This window comes from Bos mutus, chromosome 19 (assembly GCF_027580195.1).
Source record: "Bos mutus isolate GX-2022 chromosome 19, NWIPB_WYAK_1.1, whole genome shotgun sequence".
NCBI lineage: Eukaryota > Metazoa > Chordata > Mammalia > Artiodactyla > Bovidae > Bos > Bos mutus.
Window position 1 is genome coordinate 43,949,590 of NC_091635.1, and position 23,611 is coordinate 43,973,200.

The window sequence follows — 23,611 nt, forward strand, 5'->3', positions numbered from 1 at the left end:
TATCTTGTACCAGTACTTGCAGGCAAAGAAATTCTGCTGGTAGCCTTATCAGTCATTAACTTGTTACTATATTGCTTCAAAGTTTTATTAGCAAGATGAAATCATTTTACCATAGAAACAAGTGTTATGCTGGTTAAATTTCCTGGGCAACCCACCAAAGCCAGTAGGTTTACTTTTAGTAGCCTTGGACGTCCTTGGGTGTTTTAAGAATAGGAGGGACTTCCCTGGCATTCCAAAAATTTAGGACACTTTCACCTCTGGGAGCATGGGTTCTATCCCTGGTTGAGGAGCTAAAAGCCCATAAGCTGTGGGGCAAGGCCAAAAAAATGAATAAGAATGATCTGTATAGAGGTTCCTATTGCTAATGCTCTTCCAAAATCATAGTAAGATAATGTGGTAAAAACTGTGCTAGAGATATGGAGTAGACCAAAGTGATGAGAGATAGCAGTGTAAGTGTTATATTAAAAACTCTATTAAAGTTAGTCAATAATACTCTCTAGTCCCCCAAACCGCACACACAGTAAGTAGTAATGTGAAAATTCTTCAAGATATATTATTATTTAGGCAAAACAGAAATGACTATAACTATAGTATGATCCTTCTTGTGTTAAGAAAAGGCATAAATATTTTTTTCAAAGGATATGCACAGCCACTTGGTAATATTAGTCCTCTCTAGAGTATAAGAACTGGGGTGACGGAGACTTACATTTTTCCCATTTTTACACTCTTGTAGAACAGAATTTTAAGACTATAAGCATGTATTCTGTTTGTTTTAAAATAGAAGGTACCTAAAATATGTTCTGTATTTTCTTGTTATAAAGGTCTTCTGCATCTTGCAGTTTTTCGGCTTTGCTCTTTCAGCATAGCCCTAGTTATATAAAGACAGAACACTACTCATAAGATGATTAATATTACTTCTTATAGACAATATATTTCAATATATGGATTTACTGTTTCTTAAGGTTGTTGTCAGTAGGGTTATTGTAATCATCTTTTTTCATTTCTAATGATCCTGTTTGTTATTTTGTTAAAAATAGAATATTTAAGGGAAAAGAGTAGTTTACATGAGTTGTATGTAATATTTCAAGCATGGTTTTAGTTCTGTATTTCTAACTTAACACTTTAAGATGACCATCAGCTAAATATAAGATATACTATATCATTATTTTCATTATATTCAGGAAGTCCTCAATTGTGTTAATATTTGAAAGATAGTTGATTGATATTGTCTTTGTGCTTCATCACAATTTTCAGACCTTTGTTTAGAATCTTAGCATGCCATTTGGAAATCATGCCCTAAACTGTACTTCCTATAGCTGTGATTAGAGGTTTTATTATCATTCTTATCATTGCATATACATAAATAAATATAATAATCTTTGCCTTTGCAGGATGTAAGTTGTCCGATAAGGCAAGTTCCTACAGGTAAAAAGCAGGTGCCTTTGAATCCTGACCTCAATCAAACAAAACCTGGAAACTTCCCATCCCTTGCAGTTTCCAGTAATGAATTTGAACCTAGTAACAGCCATATGGTGAAGTCTTACTCATTGCTATTTAGAGTGACTCGTCCAGGAAGAAGAGAGTATAATGGGATGATTAATGGAGAAACCAATGAAAATATTGGTAATTTTTATTTTAATAATTTTACTAGATTTTATTGTTGGAGATTAAGATGAACTGTAAAAATGATTGAAGTAGTGCATCTTCATAGTACTCATAATTGTGTACAAAATATTTCTTTATTTCTTTTTTAGTCATTTTAATAATTGTTTAGAGGGGAAAATGATGTAGAACTAGAAGTTACTGCATGTGCTCTAACAACATGGCCTTTATTAGGAAATCTCTAATGAGATAATTAATTTTATGGTAGATTGGCCTGGTGCTTACACTATTGGTTATTGTGCTATACTAGGTATTTAATTTATAAAGTTTTCATTATTATATGGTGAAACATTTCATGTAGTAAAAAAATACATGTATATATTGAACACTGGATGGAAAAGACTGGTATTTAAATTAGTCTCTGAGCAAATAATTCATCCCTTCCCCCAGCATGTGAAGAATTTCATACATACAGAACATTCAAAAGAATTTGGTAGTGAACAACTGTTTATCTACCACTTAGATTCTACAGTTAACATTGTATTATACTTACCACATATCTATCCTTCTATCCTCCACACTGTTCTGAATCCACCTTTGAGGTAACTATTCATATAACATATAGGTGCTCAGGACACAAATATGATTAAGAAATCCAGTCCCATCTTCCAAAGGCTCATAACCTAGAATACAGGGATAAACATAAAATATAATTGCAGCTAAATGATCCATGGTATAATAGAGGTATTTTTGAAGGTTAGTGGAGAAATACCTTGACAAAAATAATCTTTGAGTCTTGAGGCATTCTTTGAAGTTCTTGGAAAGTAACCATGAATGAGGAATTTTTTTCTCCTTGCCTAGCAGGGAAGATCATTCTGAATAGAAACTAACATCTGCAAAAATGTGGGGTTAATGGCAATGAATATTAAAAAGTAAGAACATACACATAAGGTAAAAACATAAAATTGAAGGGTGTAAGTCTGGGTATTATATTACAACTTCCTATACCTCATTTGGGATAGAGTATATGCTATGTGAAGGGTCCAAATGTCATAAATATGGTGTATTTGCTTGAATATTTGATTCATGAGTAATGTTTGTCAAATTCAGATGTCAACGAAGAACTTCCAGCTAGAAGAAAACGAAATCGTGAAGATGGGGAAAAAACGTTTGTTGCACAAATGACAGTATTTGATAAAAACAGGTAATGTTGATGGACAGGCAAGGCTCCCATGTTTTAGGAATGTTTTTATTTTGAAGCAGAATATAGTGGTGATACTGTTTCTTTGCCTTCTCTTTATTCTTATGGATTGAAAAACAAATCGCAAATACTAAACTTTTCTCTTTATCACGTAGAAAGCAATAAACACTGATGAGTTGTTTGAATGTTCAGTTAAGATTGTTTATTCAGCAAGTATTTTCTGTGTCTCCTTCTTTGTTAGATACTGTTTTCACCCATGAGGCAGCAAAACCCCTGCCCTCATGGAGCTTAAATTCTAGTAGAGGAAACAGGTACTACTCCCCAAAATTATATTAGCTAATGTACTTAGTGAGAATGCTGTGAAGAAAAATAAGAGAATAAATGGTTGTTTTATAGAGAAAGCCTCTGGGAGAAGGTCATATTTGAGCAGAGACCTGAATGAAGTGGGCTTCATGCAAATATTGAGATTATATATTTACCTGAGTTAAGGAAGAAAATTGTGTGTTACCATCATTGTGTGGCTCTGTGTGCATTTGACACATGGTAGGAAGGAACACTTGGATTTATAATCATTTCTGCAGTTTTCACTTGGGAATTAAGCACCTTAGTGCCAGTATAGAACCTCTGGGAAGCGAATGCAGTATTCTTTTTTTGGTACAATTAGAGGATGAAACCTGTAATATGCCATGATTTCTTGTCTGGAGGTGCTCACCGGTAGTGAACACATTTCACTGTCAGTCAGGGATAGGAGAAAGCCAAGCCAACTAGTGCATTTCTCCTGCTCTTTAAAAAGTAGATGATTGCCTTGATAGAATCCACTGACTAGCCACCAGGGTAAAGAAAGGTTCGGGGCTTTTAATGGGAAAGCAAAGGTGATTAGGAATAGTGCCATTGATTTTGCTATACCATATTGTCTTTGAATCTGTCACTTAATGTCAGCGACATTGTTTTCTTTCAAGTCAGAAATTTGAAAGGGGTTATGTCTGTGGGAAAAGCAATTAGGATGTCGTACACTGGACTTCATCAATGTTAGTAAATGTTCTATTTTAGGCAGTGTAGGAGGAGAGGTACATTATATTCTTTTAAAAATTCTTTCTACCTTAAATATGTTAACATATTCCTTGTGTATTTAAAAACAACTGCCTTTTTAAAAGTTTTATTTTTAATTGAAAGATAATAGCTTTAAAATATTGTATTGGTTTCCACCATACATCAACACGAATCAGCTACAGGTATACATATAAAAACTGCTTTTAAAAAAGTACCAAGAGGAAATCATAAAATAATTTTCTCCCAACTTAAATTTTGGAAATTTTAAAACTTAAAAAAGTTGAAGGAAAAATGCAGGTAGTTAATACCCATGTATCCTTCACCTAGATTCATAATTTGTTGACATTTTACAACATGTGCTTTATTCATGAGTATTTTTGTGATAAACCATTTGAGGGTTAGATCATGGACACTTGATTCCGTTTCTTATTCCTAAACTTACCCCAGATCTCCTGAGAGCAAGGACATTAACCTCCATAACCACAATACATCTACCATATGCAGAAAAGCTAACATGAGACAAAAATACAGTGCTGTCTCCCCAGTTGCCTCAGTAATGTACTTTTCTGCTCCCTCCTCGCCATAGTCAAGGATTGTGATCTGTAGCTAGTTGTCCATTGTTGTATATATTCAGTCTCCTTCAATTTGGAATAGTTTTCCGGTCCCCACCTCCCGCTTTCCTTCCTTCTGTGACACTTTAAATACAGGCCTGTAGTTTTGCAGAATGTATTCCATTTTGGACTTTTGTGATTGTTTCATGTTTAGATTCAGGTTAAACATTTTGGGTAGGAACACTAATTGATGATGTGTTCTTTGTGCATGTCCCAGACACAGCTTGGTTTGATCATTTGGTTAAAATGGTGGTCATATTTCTCCATTGTAACGGTATCAAGTATGGATTAATGAATTCCACTTTTATTCAGTCTGTTTTAATCTATTTCTGTTGCTATTTTAATGTTCAGATTGTCCTAAATTTGCTCAGGAGGAGCTCTGGAGCTCCAAGCAGGTTCCTAAGTCTCTTTGACTTATTTTTATTCATTTATTTCCTTGTTTTCTGGAGTATTCTAGCTATTCCAGGCTTTACATTCTCCTTTTCCTACCTCTGCTCTGGAATTGGGTCTTTCTTAAGAGTCATGGTTCCTGTTAATAGAGGAAAAGTATTTGCCAGCCAAGATCTGGGGATTAGATGTTTAAAAATTTGTTTTATAATTTCTGAGAAGTTAAAGTCTCCTTAAAGAGTAAAAATCAAAAGCCATATCGAAAAATATGAATATGGAGCAAAATAAAAAACTTCTTTTAAAAAATGGGCTTCCCTGGTGGCTTAGAGGGTAAAGCGTCCGCCTGTAATGCGGGAGACCTGGGTTCAATCCCTGAGTCGGGAAGATCCCCTGGAGAAGGAAATGGCAACCCACTCCAGTACTCTTGCCTGGAAAATCCCATTGACAGAGGAGACTGGGAGACTGGGAGACTGCAGTACATGGGGTCGCAAAGAGTCGGACACGACTGAGCGACTTCACTTTCCTTTCCTTTTGAAAACAAAAACACCATTGTAAGCCAAGTTGAAATAAAAATGACAAGTCAGAAGAAAATTAATTTGAATTCACAATATGTAGATATCAATGGATACCTCATTCCTCTAATACATACAGATCATATTAAGTAAAAAGGAAAACACAACAGACGAATAGAATGAGGAAGGGATATCATGAAAATATAAGAAAAGAAAATATATATGGTTTTTAAACAACTAAAAGGTAAAACATCTGAATATAAAAATACATTGAGATGTCATTTTTTTCACTTACCAGTTTGACAGGTATCAAAAAACTTGGTAAAGTACCATTCGATGAGGCTGTGGGGGAAAAGGGACTCTTCATACATTACAGATAGGAGAGTAAATTGGATTGTAGCCATCAAAATGTACAGCCATAAAACAGAATGCTATGTAGCCATGTAAATGTGTGAGGAGAGCTCCTTTCCATTTTAGAAGAATATTAATATCTATTCAAACTAATAAAATCAACTTTAAAAAATATTAAGCTGATACATTGAAGTAGAAAAAATTCAAGTAGCACAACATAAAGACAAAAATTCTTAAGTTCTTGAAATCATTTGCTATTAAGAATCAGACTTTAGAGACAAGCTATCTGTATTGTATTGCTAGCTCTGGCTACTCACTGTGTCACCTTAAAGCAAGTTATTTAACCCTGTCTATGCCCCCGTTTCCTCTTCTGAACAGTAAAGTAATAGCATCTACTTCATAGAGTTGTTGGGAAAATTAAATGAACCATGTAAATAAAGTCTTTAAAATAGGGCCTGGCACATAGTAAGCACTCAATAAATGTCAGCTAATATCACCTGAGAGGATTTCTCTAAGACTGATGAGATGCCAGATTCTTGATATATAGTTAACTATTGGATATGGTTGGAGAATGGTATTTAGGTTAGTAGTGTTACCAGTGTTTAATGGTATGGAAAAAATAAAAAACTATATATACACACACAAATATGTACACACACATTAAAACTGTACTGTGAGTATGGGTTTAATTTAATTGATTCTTTGATTCAACCAGTATTCCACATATTCATTCACCTGTGAAATGTTTATTGAGCACCTATATGTGCCAGGTGCCCCCTTAGGGTCTTATAATTATCTGATTTGTCATTATAATCATCAGTTTGCTGAGTCAAGAATTCTAGTTCAAGTATTTACAATAATTAAAGATAGCAGACGTAATTCTTAGTGGCTCCCTAAGGCAAGTATTAAAACACTGTTGTTATTTCATTTCTAAAAGTATAAAGCCTGCACACATGCTTTATACTTAATATTTAAAACTTACTAAGTTTTAAGACCGTAAGCATATTATACTTTAAATGTTTTAAGTTATATCTGAGTAGCTACAGTAATGAAGTAATTCTCTAGTTATAGTTATTAGTACAAATCATTTAAAAAAATTTTTGGCCAGGAATGGAGTGTAGGTATATTTTAAAATCTTGTTGGGAATGTAAGCTAGTTTATAAATTTAATAATTGCTTTTGAATATAAATCTAAAGATGTAGAATTTGTGTACTTACAATAATACTCAGGTTACTTTAAAGTGTATGTGTTTGTCTAACAGGCGCTTACAGCTTTTAGATGGGGAATATGAAGTAGCCATGCAGGAAATGGAAGAATGTCCAATAAGCAAGAAAAGAGCAACATGGGAGACTATTCTTGATGGGAAGGTATGGACTACTCAGAAGACTGAGCACGTTATAGTTACAAACTCCCATTTCTGATTGATGTTTTCTTCCCCGAATGGAAATTCATGTTGAAAGGAATTCATATTGGAAGGAAGAGTCCTTTTTTTTAATACCTTGAAAAACACAAATCAAAATTATCTAGTCAGAGTATTTAATGGAAGGCATCATCCTTGGAGCCAGACCACCAGGTTCAAATCTCCACTTGTAGTTATGTGGCATCTGGCAAGTTACTTAATCCTTGTGTCTCAGTTTTCTTATCTGTTAAGCAAGGCATAGAATTGATGGATTAAATGAAATAATTAATGAAAGATGCTTAGCACCGTGCCTGGCATAAAATAAGTGCTCAATAAATGTTGACTGATATTTTAAATCCATTCATAGTAACAGCAGGTAACATCTGACCAATAATAAACTTATCAGGAAATCTTTAAATCTTAGATGAAACAGGCTTAAAATAACTTTTAAGAGACTTAAAAATAGGCATACATACATTTCTTGGATAGGCAGACAATAGAACCAGTGTCATTTGTTTCTAAATATATTAGATCAGTGTAGCAGCACAAGCAAAATCCTGAAAGGATTTTTTTTTCCTTAAGCCTTAAAATTAGTCTAAAGTTAACCTAAAACAGTGTGTAATAGTACTACGGAAAATTATGGGAAAGTTTTTTGAGAACCTTTACTTTCCAGATAACAATAAAATAACTTAAATTTATGGTGCAAGTATAGGAATAGACAAGCACATCACTGAAGCATAGTGCTGAAATAGTTTTGAGTTTAACCTGTGATAAAATTGGTGTTAGATCTGTGTGGGAAAGATAAACCGTTTATTATCTATGTGACAGAATTACTCTCTAGCCATCTGGAAATAAATTTAGACCTAATAAATTCCAGAAGGCTCATAAATGTAAATGTAAAAATTAACACTGCATAGCTTCAGAAAAAAGACAGATGAATATTAATATAATCTTGCTATGAGAAAAGCCCTTCTAGGTATGATACAAAAGCTAGAAATCATAAAAACGACTAATTAAAACGAGTCGTTTCTATACTTTAAAAATCTAAAGTTAAAACCAAATGATGGACTGGGGCAAATATTTGTAACATACAAAAGGCTAATATGAATATGCAATTAATAAAAAGCAGTCTAATTAGGAGACATGGATAAAGAACAGTCTGACAGCTCAACAGATACAGATGACTAGTAAACTTTCTATTTTTTTATTTTTATTTTTTGATTTTTTTAAATTTTATTTTATTTTTTAACTTTATTGTATTAGTTTTGCTAGTAAACTTTTTAAAAAGATACTCAACTTTACTAGTATTCAGAGACATGCAAACAAAATCAGAGATTACTAGCTTTTGATTACTAGTTTGACAACAGTTAAAAGAAGTTGACAGTTTCTAGTTGGAGATGTGGGGACATATATTCTTAAAGAATGCTTTAAGTTAAGAATAAGTTGATGTAACTTTACTGGAGGGGAGACTGACAATATAAATGAAAGTTTTAATTGTGTATATAGTCATTAACAATTTGATATAACAGTTTATATTTTACAATTTTGTCACAAGGTAGTACCTAGATAACTGAAAAGATCTAGGTAACAAGTCTTGCCTGAAATTTTTAAATAGTGAAAAATTGGAAACACCTTAACTCTTAGAATGATAGCCATTAAAAAGGGTAATATTTTGACAAGATTTCCATGATATTCAATTTTTACATAATAACACAACCACCTTTTCTAAAATTAAGCATAATAGTGGTTACCTTCAGGTGATGGGATTTTAAATAACTTATTTATATGTATCTATAGTGCTTGAATTTTCTGCAGGTATTTGTTACTTTTATGTTTTAAATTTTTTAAAGTCTAAATTTATCCTTGAGAAAATAGGATTATTGTGTATGAGTTTTGAGGTTTTTCCAAGAAATTGAGACAATATTAAATTTCTTTTTTAAAGTTTAAATTTCTTCATGAGAAAATAGAATTATTATATATGAGTTTATACTCATTATAAGACTTTATACATATGCTGCAGTCCATGGGGTTGCAAAGAGTCGGACACGACTAAGCAACTGAATTGAACTGATACATGAGCTTGGGGGTTTTCCCAAGAAATTGAGGTATCCTTTTAAGTCAGGTCATATAGATTTGCTTCTTTTTGACAGCTCTATGTTATTCTTTTAAGTAAATGTCCCATAAGTTGCTAAACTAATGTCACTTAAGTTGATAATTTATTTTAATTTTTTTTACATTTTAACAAATGTTGTGAGTATACTTGTACTCACTTGTACATGTATCTTTTTGCATTGCAAGTATTTTTACAAGATAAATTCCTAGATACGGACTCACTCTGTCAGAATTGGTTTATATGATTACCCTTTCACGTCACTACAGTCTAAAATTATAGTTTTAAAGGATTATTTGTAATAAAGATGTAGAAGGAGGTTAGACTTGTGTGGCAGTAAAATAGGAAATCATTGAAGATTTCTATAAAAAGGAATAACATGAAAGCATCTTTGACAGAAATTACTTGGTCTCCTGAATATGGATTGAGAAGTAAAAATTAGAAGCAGAGCAGCTGAGATACTGCTCTCTAGTAATAAGATACTGTAGTAAGAATCTGTACATGGTAATTATATGAGAATAGCAAGAATAGGTTTCAAATGTAATTGTGAAATTTTTAGTTTAGGGTTACTGCTGCTGCTGCTAAGTTGCTTCAGTCATGTCCGACTCTGTGCGACCCCATAGACGGCAGCCCACCAGGCTCCCCTGTCCCTGGGATTCTCCAGGCAAGAACACTGGAGTGGGTTGCCATTTCCTTCTCCTTTAGGGCCACTAGTAGAATGATAATGCTTGGGACAAAAATAAGTGTACTTGAGAGGAAAAGATAATAGATTCATGTCTAAACATATTTTAGTTCAGGATGACCTGGATATCCAAGTGACAATGTTTAGAGCTCTAAGTGTAAAGAAGGGAGAAGCAATTTGGGAATAATCTAATAGGTAAATCCTTGAGGATGGGTGAGAGATTGGGGCTTGTGGCTAAATGTTGACTAGGAACTAATTAAGGAGACCAAGGGAAGAGTGGTTTTGTAAGTGATTAAAAGTGGAGGAGGAAAGCCTCAGTGTCCTAAAATTCAGAGTGAGAACCAAGGGCAGTCGTTGTGAAGCTGAGAAATCAAAAATTATTCATTGCTAAAACCATTCAATTCAGTCAGAAGTAATTGGTCATCTTTAGAGAAGTTGCAAACTGGCAGGCTTTGGGTACCATAGTTTTTTTTTTAATTTGTTAGTTACCAGCAAATAAAAATGGGAGTATTTTTCATATGAACTTAAAAAAAAAGTCTGAAAATCTGGCTGTATTGGGCCAGTGTTTGTATGGGGAACCAGTGTAGCAATTGCCAGTCTGAGCCCTCTAGTACTATATACAGTCTTTACTGCGCCATACATTTACTTTATTTTCCTGGCTATCCATGTAGGCATTTGGGGGTTTTTAAAGGAAAAATCTGTTGATTGAAGTCAGTTCTACATTAATATGTCATAATAAGTATTTTTTTTTTACTCCTACAATTTCTTTCAATTCAGTTTTTGGGATCTTCACTGTTGTCATGTTTTTTCTTTTTTAGAGACTGCCTCCATTTGAAACATTTTCTCAGGGACCTACATTGCAGTTCACTCTTCGTTGGACAGGAGAGACCAATGATAAATCTACAGCTCCTATAGCCAAACCTCTTGCCACTAGAAATTCAGAGAGTCTTCATCAAGAAAATAAGCCTGGTTCAGTAAAACCTACTCAAACTATTGGTATGAAAACTTTGCTGTCAAAATAATGCTTTGCAGAGTTAGGACTTAGGTTTTAGATTAATTTGTCTTTTGCTCCAGTAATCTTCGGAAATATTATTTGACTTACTAGACACATTATGAGTAAATTACGATTCTCCTAAAGTTTTGTGATGAAGTGCTGATCAACAGTACTTTATTCACTAGATGTATGTGGGAATTTTGGAGATTTTTTAATTTTAGAATCATGGTATAATATATATTATATATGCCATATATTACATAATATCTTCAAATGAGGTCTCAGTTCAGTCGCTCAGTCGTGTCCGACTCTGCGACCCTATGAATTGCAGCACGCCAGGCCTCCCTGTCCGTCACCAACTCCCAGAGTTCACCCAAACTCATGTCCATTGAGTCGGTGATGCCATCTAGCCATCTCATCCTCTGTCATCCCCTTTTCCTCCTGCCCCCAATCCCTCCCAGCATCAGAGTCTTTTCCAATGAGTCAGCTCTTCGCATGAGGTGGCCAAAGGATTGGAGTTTCAGCTTTAGCATCATTCCTTCCAAAGAACACCCAGGACTGATCTCCTTTAGAAGGGACTGGTTGGATCTCCTTGCAGTCCAAGGGACTCTCAAGAGTCTTCTCCAACACCACAGTTCAAAAGCATCAATTCTTCGGCGCTCAGCTTTCTTCACAGTCCAACTCTCACATCCATACATGACTACTGGAAAAACCATGGCCTTGACTAGACGGACCTTTGTTGGCAAAGTAACGTCTCTGCTTTTGAATATGCTATCTAGGTTGATCATAGCTTTCCTTCCAAGGAGTAAGCATCTTTTAATTTCATGGCTGCAGTCACCATCTGCAGTGATTTTGGAGCCCCCAAAAATAAAGTCTGACACTGTTTCCCCATCTGTTTCCCATGAAGTGATGGGACCAGATGCCATGATCTTCATTTTCTGAATGTTGAGCTCTAAGCCAACTTTTTCACTCTCCACTTTCACTTTCATCAAAAGGCTTTTTAGTTCCTCGTCACTTTCTGCCATAAGGGTGGTGTCATCTACCTATCTGAGGTTATTGATATTTCTCCTGGCAATCTTGATTCCAGCTTGTGCTTCTTCCAGCCCAGCGTTTCTCATGATGTACTGTGCATAGAAGTTAAGTAAGGTGACAATACACAGCCTTGACGTACTCCTTTTCCTATTGGGAACCAGTCTGTTGTTCATGTCCAGTTATAAACTTGCTTCCTGACCTGCATATAGGTTTCTCAAGAGGCAGGTCAGGTGGTCTGGTATTCCCATCTCTTTCAGAATTTTCCACAGTTTATTGTGATCCACACAGTCAAAGGCTTTGTCATAGTCTATAGATAGCTTTATGTCAATTTAGGATAAGTTTTTCCATTAAATAAATTTGTCCCAAACTCATGAGAAAATGATTGGTTTTCAGAGCTTTGTAGTTTTGAATTGCAGCTATAAAGGGCTTTGGAACAATGTGCTTTTTCAAATTTACATAAAAATTTGTTTATATTATGGAACTGACTTAACCATTTAAGAATATTTGAACAATTTGGGGGCTGGAAGAGGATTATTATAACCTGAATTTTATCAGGTTAAATTTTGTAGTAAATTTTTTTTTTTTTTTTTTTTTAGTAGTCTGATGTTTTTATTGCGTTTTTGTGTAAGTTCTGGCTCGCGAAGGATTGGAAATTTTGAAAAAGATTTAAGAAATCTTTTAAAAGGTTCTTCATCGCAGATCGTTTAAGCAGCGCTGTTCTAGAATCACTGCAAGTCAGGCATACATATACCATGTAACTATAGGCAGAACCAGTGCAAAATAACACATTAAAATAAACATTCCAAGTGAAAGCTCAGAAGTAAGGTATCTTTAACTTAACAATGCTCAAGTACTTAAATGTTCTTATGAGAAAAGCAGTGGTATGGTCTAAGCATGGGAAGTAAAGTAAGTCAAGTCAAGTCGCTCAGTCGTGTCCGACTCTTTGCGACCCCATGGACTATAGCCCACTAGGCTTCTCCGTCCATGGGATTTTCCAGGCAAGAATACTGGAGTGGGTTGCCATTTCCTTCTCCTTTGTAGTAAATTTTTAAGAGGAGAAACATTTACAAATTGTAGCAGTTAGCTCTGTTGGGTTAAGGCCCATGTTGCAGTATTCTTTCATTTTTTATCTGCCTGATAAGAACACTGTCCTTGACCTGAGGGTATCCATGTGTTTTATATCTAAGACTGTTTAAGAAGGCAGAAGGGAGCTGTCTTTGACATATACCACTCAAGTCCATCCATTAGCTGTGTGCAAGTCAACTGTAGTTAGAGTCAGTTTTAGGAGATGTAAGAAATGACCCCTGTCAGGGGAAAGATTTCCCAAGGAAATTGTAGTCTGGGCACTTCTCAAAGTGTTCTGTGGCCAAATACTAGTAAAAGAGTTTTCAGGAAACTGAGTAGAAAAGATTTTTACAAAGTTTTACATAGGAAATGATTACTTATGTCAGGAGAAATACAAATTTTCATTTTTAAGTCAGTAAAATAATACACCAAAATTATTAATGATGATGTTTTGGATTTGGAATGATATTATTACAATCATTTTCATTTAATTTGTTAAACCAATATTGAGTGGGTGTCTGCTCACTGTTGTGCACTGGAAATACAGAGACCAAGCAAAACCTTACTTTGACCTCAAAGTGCTTAAAGCATTACAGTGACTACGTATAATACTTGGGGTTATTTTTTAAATGTTTTAGAACATGATAGGTGTCCTAATGTTTTAGGACATTTTAAAGGGGAAAAAAGAATGGATCCTACCAGTAAAGACCTTAGTATCTGGTTAGGTTGCTGATAAAGGGATTGTTCCCCTGAAATCACTTGAGGGTGAAAACATTGTATTCAATGCCACAAGAAGAATTTTGTGAAACCTTTATTGTTTAATTATGTTCACAACAGATGATATTTCACTTTTTAGAAGCAAGTATTTTCATTAAAGTGTATGTTTTCAGCTGTTAAAGAATCATTGACTACAGATCTGCAAACAAGAAAAGAAAAAGATACTTCAAATGAAAACCGACAAAAATTAAGAATATTTTATCAGGTAAACATAGCTGACCCTTCTTTTAAGTAATCATGAGATACTTTTGTTTTGCACGTTCTATCTGAAATATTCTGACATAAATAAATAGAATGCCTCTGACTTGATTTTCCTTTTATATTATTTTAACTATGTTTAAAGTTGATATTGAAACAAAATATCTTGAGATATGTAAGTTGGAGATTTGCTGTTCTTTTTGTCTTTTGTTATCTTTAAAGTTCCTTTATAACAACAATACGAGACAACAAACTGAAGCAAGAGATGACCTACATTGCCCTTGGTGCACCCTGAACTGCCGCAAACTTTATAGCTTACTTAAACATCTTAAACTTTGCCATAGCAGATTTATCTTCAATTATGTTGTAAGTAGTTTTTCATTTTTTCTTACTATTATACATTATGATAAAATTTGGCTTTCAGAAATTGTACTTTGTGCAGGATGCCAAAGTTTCCACGTTGAATGGATTGTTTATGGATGAATTACGGTGAATGACTCAGTGTTTGTGTATATTTGCACGGTGCACCTCTAATGACTCACATAATCCTCACCCCAGCTCTTTGAATTAAGTGGTAATTTCCTTATCCTTGCTCAGACAAGAAATAATTTGTACCGTTACCAAGCCAATAAATGGCACAGCCAGGATTTTAACATGGATCTTTTTGACTCCAGATCTTCTGGCCCCCTGTTCACCATGCTGGTATGCCTGGCTTATTTTAGTTTTCAAAACATTTAAGAACCCACAAGTACGTTTTAATTAAGTTGGAGGAATAGGTATTTAAGATAGGATAATTAATATTTTATTTTTCTGATCACCTTGCCATTTTTGTTACAGTATCATCCAAAAGGTGCTAGGATAGATGTTTCTATCAACGAGTGTTATGATGGCTCCTATGCAGGAAATCCTCAGGATATTCATCGCCAGCCCGGATTTGCTTTTAGTCGCAATGGACCAGTAAAGAGAACACCTATCACACACATTCTTGTGTGCAGGTAGGTAAAAAGGGCATGTGGCAAAAGTTTATTTTCTGACTTTATTGATGTTTGAGGAATAAGGGAAGCCATTCAAAACTACTGTTTAGGTGGCAGTTCTTATTTCAGTATTAAATAAGTCTCTGGGGTCGCATACTGCTTTATAACTCTCCCTGGCTCCTGTTTCTACAGCAGTTTTCTCACTTCCTCCTCACAGCTTTTTCCTGTGTTAATGTGGCTACTGCTGTAGTGGTTATAGGGAGATTGAAGTGTCTCCCAGTAGAAGTTTCTGTGTGCATGCCTAGGTGGAAACCTCTGTAAGAAAGGAATGTACTCTGAGTAGTGTGAGCCCTCTCTGTGTTACTTAATATTACATCAACATTTCTTTTCATTAGGCCAAAAAGAACAAAAGCAAGTATGTCTGAATTTCTTGAATCCGAAGATGGAGAAGTGGAACAGCAGCGAACATACAGTAGTGGACACAACCGCCTCTATTTCCATAGTGATACTTGTTTACCTCTCCGTCCACAAGAAATGGAAGTAGATAGTGAAGATGAAAAAGACCCCGAATGGCTAAGAGAAAAAACCATTACTGTAATTATTACTGTTCTGTTGCTCTTACCATCATCATCATTATCGTTATCGACAATGATTTTACAATTTTATGATGAAATGATTTTGTTTGAAAACTAATAACTTTAATATGAATTAAATTTTTGATTTAATGTTAAGGAGCATTTTTCTAAATTAAGGAATTCAGGAATCTACAATTTTTGTAATTGTGTCATTTTAATAGTTACCAACTAAAGGAAATACGGGTTTTCTTCTTGTGATTTTGTGTGTTTTCATTTTATTTAAAGGCAACTATTTTCATAGTAAGGATTTCCCTTTTAAAATTACCACTTAAATGGATGTTGGAAACATCTGCTTTGCTATATAAATAAGTTGTGGTATTTTTAGTTACAAAAAATTCTGTTTTTAACATTCTCACAATTTTTTCTTAGAAATACCAATTATATTTATTCTGCATCTAATAAATTTTTTTCCCCTCTTTTTTTCTAAAAGCAAATTGAGGAATTTTCTGATGTTAATGAAGGAGAGAAAGAAGTGATGAAACTATGGAATCTCCATGTCATGAAGCATGGGTAGGGTGTTTCTAGATTTAAATATTCCATTTCCTTCATGTTCTTTTTGTTGCTTCACATTCTGTAAATCTGTGTTAGGATCTTACTTAAAATTTAGGTATAATTTGTCCTAAATATCCTAATTCAGGTATTAGAAAAATATGGTTACCTTCAAAGAATGTTTTAAGTAAGGTGCTAGCTCCATCTAACAGCAGGTTTTTAGTTAATGTTTTTTTAATAACCCAGCTTTTATTCCTTTTATTGCTAGGGAATACATAAATAATACACCGTGTGCTACACACCTGGAAATCCTGAAAACCACTAACACAATTATTAACAAAATTTTTAACTGCTTTATTATTCAGAGTAAAATATAAACAGTCAGCTTTTCTTATTTCTTACTACCATTTCATAAAGCTGAGGGTAGAACAATCCTAATTTCTTGTGCCTTTGAGGCTGTAGCATTGTTTTTCCTGTACATCTGCTTCCCTATGTGAACTATTTACCTGTCAGTACATAGATTCTTCTCTACCTTCGTTAGTATTAGACCCTCAAATAAGGCTTTCTTTTATAGCACATGGATCTAAGGTTTTTTCCTTTAAAGGTTAAATGAAATAAATGGGAAGAGGCGTTTTATTTTCTTTATTCTTGGGGAATGGAGGACGTAAGTGTTTTAAGTTCTAGTTCAGATGACTGGGTGCATCGCTTATAGCCTTTTTTTTTTTGTAAACTGCCTTGAGCTAAGAATAGTCTTCACATTTTTAGTGGGTTGTAAAAAAAATTAAAGAGGAAGACAATAGAGATTACATATGGCTTGCTAATTCGTTTCAGTCGGGTCCAACTCTTTGTGACTCTATGGACTGTAGCCCACCAGGCTCCTCTGTCCATGGGATTCTCCAGGCAAGAATACTGGTGTGGGTTGCCATGTCCTCCTCCAGGGGATCTTTCCAACCTAAGGATCAAACTCGCGTCTCTTACGTCTCCTGCGTTGGCAGGAGGTCTTTATTTACCACTAGCACCATCTGGAAAGCCCACATATGGCTTGCAAAGCCTAAAATACTTACTGTTTAGCCTTTTACAGAAAATGTTTGCTTCATCCCTGGTCTAGTCATTAAAACTCAGTTATGAGTAAATATGTATGTGGAGGCTTGGCTGAAATCTCTTTCTCCTTTTGTCCTGATATGCCAGTTTCAAGATAGAATTTTAGTCAAATTACTTAATTGAGTTATATTTTAATTCCTGATCCAAATCTGTCAGCATAAGAACTACTAGGTTCACTATAAACTGGCATTACAAAGTGGCAGGTAGTTGGTAAACTATTTGTATTTTTTCAGATCTGTAATCAGGCTTTTACATTTTACAGATTGTTTTGAGTCTCAGTGGGTAATTGAACATCCATCTCCTATTTGGTTTAATTTGGTTCTCTCAAATTTTATTCCTTGTCTTCCACCAAAACAGTCATACTATACCACAATTGTTGTGACATGTTCATTTTTTCAAAAGTTTACCATTAACTGAAAGTGTGTAGAAACACTGCTTCTGAAATAGGAAACTGAGAGAATAGTGTTACACAGTTAATGAAAGTGGAGTGGCAAGAGAAAATATTTTACACTTTTAACTGCTAACTTCCTAATTTCATTAGGAAAAACAGAAATGACATCTGTTTAAGCTCTGGTTAAATTAAACCTCTTTAAATTTCTAACATGGTAAGTTTATTCAGGTGATCGAATCTCAGATTCACTATAGTTTTACTAGTTAAATCATCACTTACCTAGGTATAGCCTTATTATCTTGTAATAGTTATCATTGTGGCCTTTGACAGAAATACTTTGTATTGTTGTTGATGTGTTTGTGTTTTTATTAAATAGGTTTATTGCTGACAATCAAATGAATCATGCCTGTATGCTGTTTGTAGAAAACTATGGACAGAAAATAATTAAGAAGAATTTATGTCGAAACTTCATGCTTCATCTAGTCAGCATGCATGACTTTAATCTTATTAGCATAATGTCAATAGATAAAGCTGTTACCAAGCTCCGTGAAATGCAACAAAAATTAGAAAAAGGAGAATCTGCTTCCCCTGCAAATGAAGAAGTCACTGAAGAACAAAATGGGACAGCAAATGGATTTAGTGAAATTAACTCAAAAGAGAAAGCTTTGGAAACAGATGGTGTCTCAGGGGTTTCAAAACAGAGCAAAAAACAAAAACTCTGAAAAGGCTTAACCCCCACATTATGGACAAACACTGAAATTTCATTCTAGGGAATTCAGCCTCTAGGAAGGGTTCTGTTTTTGTTTTTAATCATAGGTTCCAAACAGGCACTGTCAGATGAAGTAAATGATTTCAACAAGGATATTTTTAATCAGGGTTCTACTTCACTTCAGTATGCAGCATTACCCGCATATCAGTTTTTTTGATGTCATTAAAATATTCTCAAGTTCAAGCATGAAAAGCAATACCTTAAAGTATTTTTAACTTCAACAATTGTCTTATGAAATATACTGAATTGATAATCTAGAAATTATTTCATATTTATAATGTGTTGGGGTTTTTTTTTTTTGGCATTTGTGACTGGCTGTTTTTCTACTTTGTAATTGTGAGACATTTTCTTGGGGAGGGAAAATTAGAATGTGATTCCTTTTTTTAGAAACTGAATATTTTTGTGAAATTATGTTGCAGTACTGTTTGCAATCAGACCTTAATCCTTGACTTTGAAATCATTTATCAATTTGGAATGCAAAAGTACAACATAAGGTATTTTACATTATGTGAGTTCATTTTACAATTTAAAAATAGCACTTCTTCATCTTAGGCCTGTTTGAGAACATGTTAATTTTTCACATTGTCAGTGAAATGTCAGTGTTGGCTTCTAAGGTCACTGACCATCCATTTGTTTTTATGTGGACAATTTTAGTGCATTGCTCACCCAGTATATTTTTTTAAACTTGAACATTTTGCTGTTTTTTTTCTTCTTTCCCAATTAGGTAATCACATGGAAGATTCAGCTGTTCACATCTGTTCCTTAGGATTGTAAACCAAGGGAAGAACGAGTTTCAGATTTTTAAGATGCCACTTTTGAGGGAGGAAATGTTCTATAAAAATGAACCAGAAAATGATGTAACATTTTTTTTCTTTGCAAGGATGTCTTCGTAATGTATTTCATGATTAGAATATCCAATGCAGATAAGCTGACTTGAATCGTTGTGAGCAGTTTTGCCCTGTGTTATATGTGTCTCATGCACATATTTACAGTTGGATTTTCTCCAACAGAAAGTGGTTTCACTACTGGCACATTAACAAGCACCAATAGATTTTTAGTCCAACTCCAAGCACTGTGGTTGAGTAACATCACCTCAATTTTTTATTATCCTTAAAGATAATTGCATTTTCATATTCTTTATTTATAAAGGATCAATGCTGCTGTAAATACAGGTATTTTTAATTTTTTTAATTTCATTCCACCACCATCAGATGCAGTTCCCTATTTTGTTTAATGAAGGGATATATAAGCTTTCTAATGGTGTCTTCAGAAATTTATAAAATGTAAATACTGATTTGATTGGTCTTTAAGATGTGTTTAACTGTGAGGCTATTTAACTGATAGTGTGGATGTGATTTGTCATCCAGTATTAAGTTCCTAGTCATTGATTTTTTTTGTGTTAAAAAAAAATAGGAAAGAGGGAAACTGCAGCTTTCATTACAGACTCCTTGATTGGTAAGCTCTCCAAATGATGAGTTACAGTAAACTCTGATTATGCCTCTGCATAGTGGATTTCGAGCATTTCTCTCGGGCTTTAATTTGCTAAAGCTGTGCACATATGTAAAAAAAAAAAAATAGATTATTTTAGGGGAGATGTAGGTGTAGAATTATTGCTTATGTCATTTCTTAAGCAGTTATGCTCTTAATGCTTAAAAGAAGGCTAGCATTGTTTGCACAAAAAGTTGGTGATTCCCTCCCCCAAATAGTAATGAAATTACTTCTGTTGAGTAAACTTTTTATGTCATCTTATAATAAAAGCTGAAAAAATCCCTTTGTTTCTATTTATAAAAAAAAGCTTTTCTATATGTACCCTTGATAAGAGATTTTGAAGAAATCATGTAAGATGATAAAGCATTTGAATGGTACAGTAGATGTAAAAAAAAAAATTCAGTTTAAAAGAACGTTTGTTTTTACATTAAATGTTTATTTGAAATCAAATGATTTTGTACATAAAGTTCAATAATATAAAAGCTGCATTCTGTTTTGTTTTTTATATTATGAATTGTTAATACACGCACAAAAAGTTTGGCTTGGCTAAGATAGGAAATATCCAAAAAAATATATCCATTGGAACAAATAAGTTGAGAAAAATTAATGTGAAATCCTGCTTTCGGTTCTAGTAATAGCAGTTGCAACTAGTGTGTCATACTGTCACATAAAAAATATTTTAAAATTGATAGTCTAGGGTAATGTCAATATTAATTGCCCTAATGCTGATTCACCTTTGGTTTTTTCAATTTTCTTTTGAATGAAAAAGGATTTATGTTGGCTTTCAAAAAGCCATATAGTGAGACACAAATAATAAAACAATTTTGTAATAAAATACTATATTCTTTGAGGTCAGTAGTTGAAATTAATTTAGAAGAATTGAGGAAAATGTTACCGAAGTGTTGACAGTTCCACTGTGCTTGCTTTATTTACAAGAAATAGCTTGCCTGTACACATGTGTATTCTTTGAGCTGAGCGCCCCTCTGGTTCCAAAGCTCACTCTGTTTCTTTAAGCACCTGCTTCCTTTTCATTAGACTGCTGAGTCAGTCTCACTAGCCTTAGTAGTGACTCATGGTCTTCATTGGTGTTCAGATAATTGTTACATAAACTGAAGGCCTTATATGCCATGCTAACTAAGCATTTGGATTTCAGGCAGTAAGAAGTATTTGGAGATTTACTGTACAGACGTGACACAAACCAGTCTGTGTCATAGGTGAGCTGTGGCTCTAAGAATCTGGGAGGGAAGAAGCTCTCCACAGGGAGAAGCACAGGGATGCTGCAGGAGTCCTCCAGGTGAGATACCCAACTAAATAACAGAATTCTGCCCATTGTGAAGTAAGTGCCCAAGAAGTAACCATGGTGTTTCAGTGTGCAGAAATGAACTAATCAGCAGTGACAACGCCAAGGGAAGAAGAGTTTCATAAAGGAAGCCGTCCTGTAACAGAAAATGAGTTTAAAACAGCAACTTTAAGGGTTAAATAACAGAAAACAGGTTTGAGGAGTTTACTATTAATAAATGGAAAATGAGTCGGAGAAGTTTATCATGAATACGTGGGAAATAGGGCCATCGAAAGAGGGAAACAGGCAGAGATTGGGGAGAGTGGATAGGAAGGTTGAGCCTGCAGACTATGGAAGACACAGAGGACACCAAAGATACACATTGCCAGAAAAGGAAAGAATGAGATCGAGAACACAGGTGGATTCAGCTTGCTAAAGATGAAAGAGTGCTGATAATACTGTTGGGTAAAAAATGGAGAAGTGGGTACTCATGACATTTCTGGTGGGGAAATAAGCTAGTACAACCTCTACAGAGTAATTTGGTACTTACCATTAAAATCATAATGCATTTAACCTTTGCCCCAACAATTTTATCTTCAGGAATTTAATCCAACATAAACTGGGGCACATGTAAATTGACAAACTGACCACTGTTGAGCAGATTAGAAAGGTACAGAGAAGTTTCTAGAATACTTCCATTTTTAACAAGATTTGAAAAGAATATGTGCCCATATTTGCTTGGGTGAAGAATATGACTAAATGGATACACAAAAGCAACTGCTGTCAGAAAAGATGTCTGGGTGAAAGGATAGGAAGGAGGCTGTTGCTGTGCAGTTTTTAAATCTAAATGTACTGCCTGTTTTCCGTAGTTCTTAACATTTTAAAAAGCTGAAAAAGAGGGATGGTTTCTCACTGGGAACCAGGTATAATGGATAAGTTGTTAACAAGGATTTGGAACACAGTCAATTGGTATTAAGTCAAACAGGTGCTGTAAAAAATAGTCTGAAAGCTGTATTTATTTTTTTGTTAATCTAAATAGTATGTCACTCCAAGGAAAGCAGAGATACATGTTTTATTAACTATACCAGTACCATATTAAAATGGATCATTGATGGTTCCCAGTTGACTGTATAGATCACAACAAACTGGAAAATTCTTAAAGAGACAGGAATACCAGAGAAATCTGTATGCAGGTCAAGAAGCAACAGTTAGAACTGGACATGGAACAACAGACTGGTTCCAAATGGGGAAAGGAGTACATCAAGGCTGTATACTGTCACCCTGCTTATTTAACTTATATGCAGAGTACATCATGCAAAATGCTGGGCTGGATGAAGCACAGGCTGGAATCAAGATTGCAAGGAGAAATATCAGTAACCTCAGACGACAATAACCTATATCAATAACCTACGCAGATGACACTGGCAGAAAGCGAAGAATTACTAAAGTGCCTCTTGATGCAAGTGAAAGAGGGGAGTGAAAAAGTTGGCTTAAAGCTCAACATTCAGAAAACGAAGATCATGGCATCTGGTCCCATCCTTTCGTGGGAAATAGATGGGGAAACAGTGGAAACAGTGTCAGACTTTATTTTGGGGGGCTCCAAAATCACTGCAGATGGTGACTGCAGCCATAAAAGACACTTGCTCCTTGGAAGAAAAGTTACGACCAACTAGACAGCATATTAAAAAGCAGAGACATTACTTTCCCGACAAAAGGTCCATCTAGTCAAAGCTATGGTTTTTCCAGTAGTCCTGTACAGATGTGAGAGTTGAACTATAAAGAAAGCTGAGAGCCGAAGAATTGATGGTTTTGAACTGTGGTGTTGAAGACTCTTGAGAGTCCCTTGGACAGCAAGGAGATCCAACCAGTCAATCCTAAAGGAAATCAGTCCTGAATATTCACTAGAAGGACTGATGCTGAAGCTGAAACTCCAATACTTTGGCCACCTGATGCAAAGAACTGACTGGAAAAGACCCTGATTCTGGGAAAGATTGAAGGCAGGAGAAGAAGGGAACAACAGAGGATGAAATGGTTGGATGGCATCACCAACGTGATGGACATGGGTTTGAGTAAACTCTGGGAATTGGTAATGGACAGGGAAGCCGGTGTGCTGCAGTCCATGGGGTCACAAAAAGTCGGACACAACTGAGCGACTGAACTGAACTGAGTTGTTGACAGCATAAAAACCATACTTTTCCTGCCTGATTGGAATTCACTATCTTTCCAGTCTTCACCTCTCAGTATGCAATCTCCCCTCCAACCAGGTAGGGTACCAGAGTACAGCATGGTACACACCATGCACCCTGTTCTCCATACACAGTCTACAATCCAATTTCTGGAGCACCTTCTGTTTCTATGTACTATTTGTACAAGTGTAAGTGGTTTTTATACAGAGGTAAAAATTCACTCAAGTATATTCTTAGACATAAGATTGTTACTTAAATGTCACATGGATGAATCACATTATAAAGCTGCTTTGAGAGAACAGGGTGTATATCTCCCAAACTACTGTAT

General features: G+C 34.8%; 1 protein-coding gene across 2 annotated transcripts in view; it reads left to right on the forward strand.

Annotated features, from left to right (window-relative positions):
* Nucleotides 1-21,601, forward strand: part of SUZ12 (SUZ12 polycomb repressive complex 2 subunit) — a 41,586-nt gene extending 19,985 nt beyond the window's left edge. The window contains exons 6-15 of one of the 2 annotated variants that reach the window (XM_070390409.1): nt 1,392-1,623; nt 2,713-2,806; nt 6,976-7,081; nt 10,724-10,901; nt 13,887-13,978; nt 14,194-14,337; nt 14,809-14,966; nt 15,341-15,539; nt 16,011-16,090; nt 17,938-21,601. In XM_070390409.1, the coding sequence (XP_070246510.1) occupies nt 1,392-1,623; nt 2,713-2,806; nt 6,976-7,081; nt 10,724-10,901; nt 13,887-13,978; nt 14,194-14,337; nt 14,809-14,966; nt 15,341-15,539; nt 16,011-16,090; nt 17,938-18,283 (1,629 nt within the window). In that variant the 3' untranslated portion in view covers nt 18,284-21,601. The remainder of the gene's footprint in view (nt 1-1,391; nt 1,624-2,712; nt 2,807-6,975; nt 7,082-10,723; nt 10,902-13,886; nt 13,979-14,193; nt 14,338-14,808; nt 14,967-15,340; nt 15,540-16,010; nt 16,091-17,937) is intronic. The other variant, XM_005896673.3, reaches the window with a different exon arrangement.
* The last annotated feature ends 2,010 nt before the right edge of the window (nt 21,602-23,611 follow it).